Here is a 9,809-nt window from a genome sequence, read left to right as displayed (position 1 = left end):
TAAAATGTGGTTGTTTATTGCATACCAGCAACATTTATTCTCTGAAAAGAATGCATTAGCTCTCTCCCTATTCTAGTTTTGTTCCAAAATTAAAACAAAAACAACAAACAAATGCTCAAGATCTTTTGCCAATCACATATTTTCGCATGTGGTGACTTTCTTCACAATTTCGAGGACAGCCTCTCTTGTGGGCATTGCCGGAATGGCTCCTCTCTCTGTCACGGTGAGAGCACCGCAGGCATTTGCAAAGAGGAGAGCATCCTGCAACCGCTTTTCGTCCTGTACAGGAAATAAATTCAACTACATTGTTTAGTATGAACTTGGTTGGCATGTCCTTTATTTTATTTTCTTTGTCCAAGTTAAGGTGAATCATTCAACTCAAACTACTACTATAACGCCAATTTGTTTTTTTTCTAGTACAGAAGTTATTTGGATCGACCCATTCGGTGTCAGTTTAAAATTAACGTTTCTTTTTTTTTTTTTTTTTTATAATTCAAGATGATCATTTCAATGCACAAAATTTTACAAAAGCTTTAGAATAATAAAATATTCATGCATCAGGACAATATTCCTGATGTTACACATGTATATGCACGTACATTCGTACATATATCACAGGTAGTCGTTGAATTTAACTACTGCTTTTGCAGTTACTAACGATGAAAATGTTTATGAACTTAAAGTGTCTAGAAAAAACGATATCTAAACACAAAACTGTGGGAAGACTATTTAAGCAATTTTATCTTCATATATCAGATGATAATAACCAAAAAAGAAAAAAAAAATCTCCATTCTTTTTCTAACACAACAACGAGAGAGAAATGTGGGAGGAAAAACTAGAAAACATAATCATTGGAAAGACATTATACCTTGTATAGATCCAAGTCCGAAGCAAAAATATTCAGTATCCCAGCAACAAAACCATCACCAGCACCAGTTGTGTCGACGGCATTGACTTTAACACCAAAAACTTGGCCGTTAAAATCCTGTAAAAAAGTCATGGAGAAATTAATTAGCAAGTTGATTGATCATAGAATTAGGGGGAAAAAAACGGAAGCAAACAAATCAACTATATATCAAGTATCAAGAAGACAATAGCATGAATTCGAAAACAAAACTTATGTTTCATAATGTTGGAACATGTAAATACCATTCCTTATGATGGAGTTGGATGCAAGAATTAAGAATACTGACCTTTGTGTAATATCTGCACCCGTTTGTCCCTTCCGATACCAGCAAAAGCTTGAGATTGGAGTGAAAAAGTTTCTCCCTCACCACGTTATTGTCATAAGGATCTTCGCCTTCGGTCAAGAATGTAATTTCTTCTGTACTAATCTGCAAAATTTGCCACATATTTTAATGTAAAACACTTGGAGATAGTTCATACCACAGCTCTTAAACCGTTGATCGAAGCATGTACCTTAATGATGTCAGCTTGTGCCCATATGCTCATAATGCCATCCCTGGCAGACTTTTCGGATGGCCAAAGTGGTAATCTCAAATTTGGGTCATAAGAGAGGAGACAACCCGAGTTCTTAGCAATTTTCATGGCAGCAAGGTGAGCTGATCTGCAGGGTTCCTCAATCAAGCTGATTGATCCATAGTGAAAAATACCGGCCTGCAGGATTTAGTAACACAAAAAATAAGAAGGATATTAGCTATTGCTTCTATCTATTGCTATTGATAAGTGCGTAATTGGGTATGGTTTTCCGATCAATTTTCCTGTGATTTCTTGCTTAATTCTTGAGTATTTTGTGTTTATTTGTGTTCTTATATTTTATAGGAAACTCAAAAGGATCAATTTGGAGAAGTTTCGGGCGCCTACGCCTTGAAAACGGGCGCCACGGCACTTAAAACTCCAAAATCAAGCCAAAAACCCGAGGCAACAGAGCCTAAGCGCTACAAAACAGAGCCATGGCACGCAGAGCCTAGGCACTACAAAACGAAACCATGGTGCCCAAGGCCGCGGCACTACTTCGCGATACCTTCTGAATTTTTGGATTTTTGGACTCCGAATTTTACCCTAATTGACCCAAACATAGAAATCTATAAATAGGGGACTTTGGGGCTTGAGAGGGATCTTTTTGGCAGAAATTCCAGCCACCTTTTGGAGAGAAAAAGTGAGAGGAGAAGGAGGAATTCATGAGAAATTCAAGGAGGATTCATTTGCATGAAGATTTCTTCTAAGATTCTCAGATTTTTTATTCTCTTCTTCTTTCCTCTAAACTCTATATGTTTTTCATTTAATTTTCTTCGTATTATTTTATCATTATGTTAGGTTAATTTTCTTTTTGGTTAAGGGTAATGTCGAAACTCTAAACATGGAATTTATGTTTGAATGATTTGATATTGTTTCCAATCTCTCAATAGAAATCGTTTATGTTCTTTCAAGTTAATTGTTCATGCTTATTTTCTTTTTTTTTTTTGGTGCGCAACCAATTAGGATTTGAAAATTATCTATTGCTAGATTAGGAATTCTTGATCCGTAATTGTCTTCAGTTTCTAATTATCGGTAGCGAATTGTAGTCAATAATTGCACGAGGCTTTTGTGTGATTGCATGTGGAACATAACCTAGGTTAAATATTCCGAGCTTGTGTATTTATTACCGAGATTAAACTATCTTTCTCAACTTAATGCTTCCATTGAATTGAATCTAGAGAGCTTCTTCTAGGTTATTTGAGGGAAATGGATTAAATAAAGAGCTTATTTTATTTAACGATAAATTAAGGAAAGATTGAGATAGCAGAGATTATTATTATTTACGGTTTGTGGTTTCTATAGGAAATTGGAGATTTTATCATTCATTCATCATAATTCAATTGTCGAAAAGTGGAGATTAATCCTTTAACCGTCTTTTTATTATTGATTGTTTTTTTATATATTTTCAAGCAATGTTTTATTTGATTTCTTGTTTAATTTTAGTTTCTTTAGTTTAGAATCCAAAACCTCCTTTTGCAAGATTTATAACTTATTAATTAAGATCAATCTTCTGGGGAACGATCCTTACTCATTACTATATCCAATAACGACAAACTAAAATAAGATTAAATTTGAGGTCCTACCAAATTGCCATAAGCTATTTTCATAGTTAATTGTAAATGAGTTCAGTAATAGCTAAATACTTTATTTAAGGTTTAAACCAATTGGTGCCTAAGTGAAATTCAGTAATGAACCCTGGATACAAGGATTTTTAGACCAAAGTATTGTCAGAATGCAAAAGAAAGCCACGCAAATAGTTTATAAGACTAATCATTACTGCATTGAAGAGAAATGGCAAAGAAAGCCACCTTGGTTTGGAAGAAATAAGTAGAGAAGAGGACAAAGAATTAACAGCTAAACTGAGCAACCAAAGAGAAATTGTTTGTCCTTGATACATTGAAACGGAACAGTACTAGATACCTTTTTTATTAGATCTACATCAAGGTCTGCCTCACGGAGAAGCATATCGGCACTTGGATTCCTGAAGAAGAGAAATTCACGCTCCCCATTTTTTGTCAGCGTCACAAAGGCCAATGCAGTCCTAGCATCCGGGTCAAACCGCATTCCTGAATTGTCAACTTTGTTTTCTTTCAAAATGTTAGCCAGCGCGTGTCCAAATTCATCATCACCAACCTAAAATCCAAAAAAAAAAAAAAAAAAAAAAAAAAATGCTCATCAAAACAAGTAATTCCATTCACTCGGCTAACGTGCATTTTCAACAAGTCAATATCTAATGTTCTCGTTTAGTTCGCTGATTCGAATTTTTAATTCAAGTTGAGATGTGACTTTATGTGAGACATTTTTACTGTAGCAAAAAAGTTAGATGTGATTGTTTCTGAGAGCTTTTTACTGTTACAAAACTCGAATTCTAAACTTAAATCGGTGAAATGAACGTGACTTAAATGATTTCACATAAATTGAGCCTAAAAACATGCTGATACTAGCAATAAGACAAAGGATCAGGAAAAGATAGAGGAGACCTTGCCAATGAAAGCTGATGAGCCTCCCAATCTTGCTATCCCAACAGCAACATTAGCAGGAGCTCCACCAGCGGCTTTCTTGAAAGCCTCTGCTTCTGAAAGAGAAACCCCGGAAGTCATCGGGACGAAATCGAACATCATCTCCCCCATACAAACAACAGTCACTCCTTTTTTCTCCTCCCATTTATCTGGATCACCTCGGAGCAAATTTCACTAGTCAATTATCATAAACATGTCCTGATAAATTAAAAAACAAGTGGCTTTCATAACTTAGAATCTGATCTGATAAACAATATCAAATGGGTAATTATCCATATGATAAAAAAAAAACAACACAAAGTGGAATAGAAACTTGTACATGAAGAAAGTGAAGTCTTAGACAACTTAAAAGTACTGCCTCTTGGGAAACAGCTACAATCAGACATGTTGAATTTGAACTTGATTCTTAGGAGCAACAAAAGAAGTTGAGAGACAACATTTGTGGTGAAGAGGTTGTCAATAAATAATGTAGCGAGTGCTGGCTTAAGGATAAGGTCATTAAGGAGACTCCTGAGGCTGCCTTTAGTCAAGGCTCCCTCACTATTAGGAAACCCTTAACTAATTACCCATGACAAATCTTCACATGTTAAAGTTAATCCTATTAAATAGGCTTGTCTTCTAATTTGTCTTCCATAAGATTTGGTAATCTTTTTTTAATTTTGTAATTCAAGTAATTAAAACGTTTGTTGAGTCACTTCCAATAAGCTTATCTGTTTAGTTTAAAAGCAAAAAAGAAATAAAAATAAAAGAACAAACTAAAAATATAAGTGTAGCTATTGAATATGTATGCCCTTTTTTTTTTTTTTTTTTTTTTTTTTTTTTTTTTTGTGGTAAAAATGCACTTATTGTTCTTGTAACTAAAGAATGTCCTATTAAAGCGGTCTTAATTTACTCTCTCTCCTAAGAAGTTTTCCCTTCACTACTTTTCCAAAATCAGCGGATCATATCTAGTGTCTACTCTCTAGAACGTGTGTTACTGTAAAAATGATCTATATATAAAATGAAAAATGTTTTTTAACCCCATGAATTATAACGAGATGTTTACTATTTCAGTTGATATTATTTAAAATTGTACATTATCCTATTTTAGGTGTGAAATAAGAACACCTACTTTCTGGGAAAAATCTACTTTGACTAATATTAGCTATGACTTGGTGACTTTTTTTTTTTAAAAGGATAAAAATGAAAAAGAATAATTATGCAGCCAATTTTACTTTTGGTTAAAAGAAAACAGAATTCATTCAATATTTATATATATATATATATACATATATAATTGTTATTGGGTTTTTGGATATTAAATCATTATCATAAGAAATAAATTATTGAACAAACTTAATAAAAATTTGATTAAAAAATAGCAATCCAACATTGTACATTACTGTCCATGTACTTTTTTTTTTTTTTTTACATCTTACCAAATAATTTGCAAAGGATAAATTCATCAAAGACATCTGACTCACATTTCTCGATTTTTTTTTTTCTTTTTTGAGGTGATAAGAAATTTTCAATAATCAATAGAGAAAATTGTTGAAACAAAGAGCAAAAACAATAGAAGAATACAAAGATTTTAACGTGGTTTGGCAATTTCACCCATGATCACGGATTAGGAATACGCTCACTCGTTCATTTACTAATAATTTTATAAACAATTGTACATGGGTATATATAGGGATGATTTCTCAGAATATAATCTGTGAATCAATCAATCAGGATAAATTAAGCTGCCAATTAGCCAATCAATCAATCCCTTATAATAAACCCACAAAATATGTTCAAACAAAAATATTTGCAATATTTGTGTTAAAATATAAAATTATTGTTAGCCCACTCTTAATAGCTTAAGTTTTGGGGATAGATTGGTAAATTAACTTGGTATCAAAAGGGGAGGTATTGAATTCAAACCTTTGTAATTACACTCTTTATTCCTATTTAAATTGTTACGCATGTTGGGTCCTGTAGATTAGTAAACTATCAGTGGAGGAGCAGCGCAATCATGTCAATCAAATTTCATTTTATTTTGACATTTATAGAACAATTTAGAGAAAGAAACCATAATTAGGAAGCAAAGTTTTTTAATAATTTTATTTTATTTTATGTTCATATAGCAACCAGAGTAGTAGTATGTTTAGGTTTTCCATGTTGCGTATTTATCAATTGATGTGGCAACAGCATACAGTATCTCAGTGACCAAACGAAAGCTCCTATCTAAGTCAGACAGCGTATTGTCAAAAAGCTATAAGGAACAATTGGATGAATGTGTTATACGTTAAGAGTAAAATATGCGAGTCTCACATTATTTAAATATAAACATAACCATAACTATATAAAGATATTGAGTCATTTCATTTAAACAGATTAACTTTTTAAGATAAAAGATCATTGCAATTTTTCTCCCCCACTTTATACCCGAGTCCCACTATATTTGATCATGTTCTAAGCTACATTTGTTGTCGATGTAACAAATTCCTTCTAATAATTACGAGAGTGCAATTTTAAATTAGCCACGCCAGCAGAACAGTAATTATATTTCACCAACCGCCAACCAAGGAGAGGCAGAAACAACTAATTGAAACCAAATATGTGCCTGTCCTTCCTAAACACCTGCAGAGGATTCTACTCAAAAAATAACGCTCATATTCTATCAATCCCATATTTTTGTAACAAATTAACAAAGTTATTTACACAAAATTATTCTCAATCTATTTGAAAAGGCACAAGTTTAGTATTACCACATACTTTCATCGACCTTATCATTTATTATCTTCTTCTTGCCCTAAAATAACAACAAGAAGTGGCTGCTTAATACGAAACTAATCTCAAAATGAATTCATTTATCTTCAAAAACAAGATAGAAACAAACAATTTACACATTCATGTATCAAAAATTTGAATTATGAAATGTATTCAGTCATGAGCGCTAGAGCTTTAATGCAATTTTTCTCTTCAATTAAAGTTCTATTAATATGTGAGCCATGTATATTGGAGCATATATTGTCTACAAATCCAATTAGCTTGGAATAATGCGATGCCATCTTTTTCAGCAATTCCATCATAATTAATACAAGCTTGACACTTTATATGAGAACGGTTATATAACCCTTTTTTTTTTTTTTAAGGAAATAACATTTTTTTAGTTTGAGGAATAAAATGGAGAAAAGAAAGGGAACCTTATGTGTTCGAAAATTCATAAGTAGCAGTAATATATAATAAAACACAAGAGAAAGACATGTAAATATAGTATATTGATGCAAGAGCTTGAGCTCTCCCCTACCAGCTTGGCTCTTGTCTTCTCTAATTACTCTTTTATATAATAACTAGTATTGCGCAAATTCATTTAAAATAACAATTACACAAATTGTTTAAAAAAGAGAGAAGAAAGAAAAAAATTCATAAAAGAAATGAAACAAAAGCAGGAAAATATTTGAAACAAAAGACAGGAAAAACAGTTGCATCAGCTCGTCTTCTCTAATTACTCTTTTATTTAATAACTAGTCTTGCGCGAATTCATTTAAAATAACAGTTATACAAATTATTTAAAAACGAGAGAAGAAAGAAAAAAAGGCATAAAAGAAACGAAACAAAAGTAGGAAAAGATTTGAAACAAAAGACAGGGAAAACAGTTTCAACTTATTTTGTTTATTTAAAATTAGATCTATTTTGTTTTGTTTGATGTATTTTATTATAGCACTTTTTTGTTTAAATTTCTTTGTTATTCAAATTACTTATAATATTTTCATCCGAGCAGCATCAGAAATTTAGTGCAAAACAGTGTTAAAATGGACAAAACCGGACTACATATCAACAATTCTTTTTCTTTTTCTTTTTCTTGTAAGTTTTTGTTTAGTTTTAGTCTTAAACGCACGCTACGCAAGCGTGATTAATTTAAAATAATAGCTATACAAATTGTTTATAAAAAAAGAGAGAGAAGTAAAAAAACGACACAAAAGACATGAAAACAATGACGGGAAAAAAGTGTTAAGCAAAGGCATATGGAAAAAAAAATGTTAACTTATTTTATTATGTTTTAAATTAATTCAATTTTATTTTGTTTAATTTTTCTTTTATTTAATTTGGTGCGATTTTATTTTATTCTAGTGTATTTTTGTTTAATCTTATTTATTATTCACAGTATTTTTATGAACCGAAAATTTAGCGCAAGACGGTGTTAAAATGGAAAAAATTGAATCACAAATTAGCACCTTTTTTCTCTTTTAATTTTTGTTTAGTTTTAATTGTAGCGCGCATAATTAATTTAAAATAATGATTATACAAATTATTTAGAGAAAAAAAAAAGAAAGATGTAATAAAACAACATAAAAAAATAAAAAAAATAACAGGAAAAAAATCTTAAGCAAAAAATAGAAAGAAAAAATTTTAACTTATTTTGTTGTGTTTTAAATTAATTCTATTTTATTTTGCTTAACTTGTTTTTTATTTAATTTAGTGTGATTTTATTTTATTTTAGTGTAGTTTTGTTTAATTTAATTTTATTCTTTATAGTATTTTCATCTCAATAGTATTAGAAATTGACACGTGTTAAAATAACAAAATCGGATTTCAAATAAATTAAAAATTAATAAGTAATGGTTACGATCAGGAATATTTTCAGGCTGTGGGATCAAAAAGAATGGTTACGATCTAGCGCGTGAGCTACACGAGAAGAGAGGCACGCGTCCCAGAGGGAAGGGCACAACCGCATCAGCGTGCAGCAGGTGGGCCCATTACTCTCTCCATCTGGCCAATCACAAGGCTACGCGTGGTACTGCGGCCACTCAGAAGCTGCACCGACTCATCTGCTGCGAGCTACATGAGCTCTTTTTTTTTTTTTTTTTTTTTTTTTTTTTTTGGCGTTAATGATACATTGACACCGCACCTAATTCTTTTCTCCAAAAAGAAAAACCTTTTCTCAAGTAAATTGTGGGCAGAGAAACTGACAAAACTTCCCAGTTCCCCCCACCCCCACAAAGGGCAAAAAACCAAAAAAAATAAAAATAAAAATTCAGATTGTTCTTTAGTTATTATAGGTAAGTTAGCTAACCATTTGAAGACACTTTCTTGCCCAGTTTGATATTGATGTACTTTAAAAAGTATTATTTTTACTTAAAACAAAAGTAGAAGTAGAAGTATGATCTAAAAACACAAATTTTAACATCTAAAAATAACTCAAAAAATGCATTAATTTTTGTGTAAAATGTTTTTGTATACTTTTACTAAACAATTTAAGTAAATCGTTTATTATGTATAGTACTTTTAGGGCCCGTTTAGTTAACTAATTTGAGTTTTTAATTCGAGTTGAGATGTGACTTTACGTGAGAATTTTTTACTATAGTAAAAAAAATTAGATGTGACTATTTCTGATAACTTTTTACTGTAGCAAAACTCGAATTCAAACACACTCTATGTCGTTTTTACTTGTGCTTATGTTGCACATCGTTGAGGTCTTCAATGACCTATGAGTTGAGCTTCTCGTATTGGCTGAGCTCCTCCTAGGTGAGTTATATTATTATGTTCTTTGTTGAAGCTGTACGCTTCTTGATGGAGTGATGAATGAAACTATCCTTGTGCTCCATTATTAATGCGACTCTTCTTGATTTCTAGATTTGAAACGTGATTGAAATATTCCTCCAATTTTTCTTGGTTGGAAACGTTGTTTTCCTGCTGTCATATATCTAGTTCCACCTGAAGTGTGCTCCATTATTGTGCTCCAAGTCATATATATATATATATATACATATAGAGGGAGTCCAACATCCCATATGCATGATACATATATATATATATATATGTTTATATTGACACAAAATTAC

The 9,809-nt window shown here is 31.6% G+C and overlaps 1 protein-coding gene across 1 annotated transcript; it reads right to left on the bottom strand.

The window, feature by feature from the left end:
* Positions 1 to 4,428, bottom strand: LOC21403654 (probable fructokinase-7). Its single transcript, XM_024172474.1, has 7 exons — positions 4,319 to 4,428; positions 3,961 to 4,148; positions 3,401 to 3,613; positions 1,421 to 1,618; positions 1,195 to 1,335; positions 870 to 986; positions 1 to 279 (listed from the first exon to the last, which is right to left on the bottom strand). The coding sequence occupies exons 1-7, from the start codon at positions 4,383 to 4,385 to the stop codon at positions 133 to 135; spliced, it is 1,071 nt and encodes a 356-aa protein (XP_024028242.1). The 5' UTR covers positions 4,386 to 4,428; the 3' UTR covers positions 1 to 132.
* Between the last annotated feature and the right edge of the window lie 5,381 nt (positions 4,429 to 9,809).

The sequence above is a fragment of the Morus notabilis genome, unplaced genomic scaffold (assembly GCF_000414095.1).
Source record: "Morus notabilis unplaced genomic scaffold, ASM41409v2 Scaffold271, whole genome shotgun sequence".
In the NCBI taxonomy this organism is placed as follows: domain Eukaryota; kingdom Viridiplantae; phylum Streptophyta; class Magnoliopsida; order Rosales; family Moraceae; genus Morus; species Morus notabilis.
This window is presented reverse-complemented; position numbering and strand designations above follow the sequence as displayed.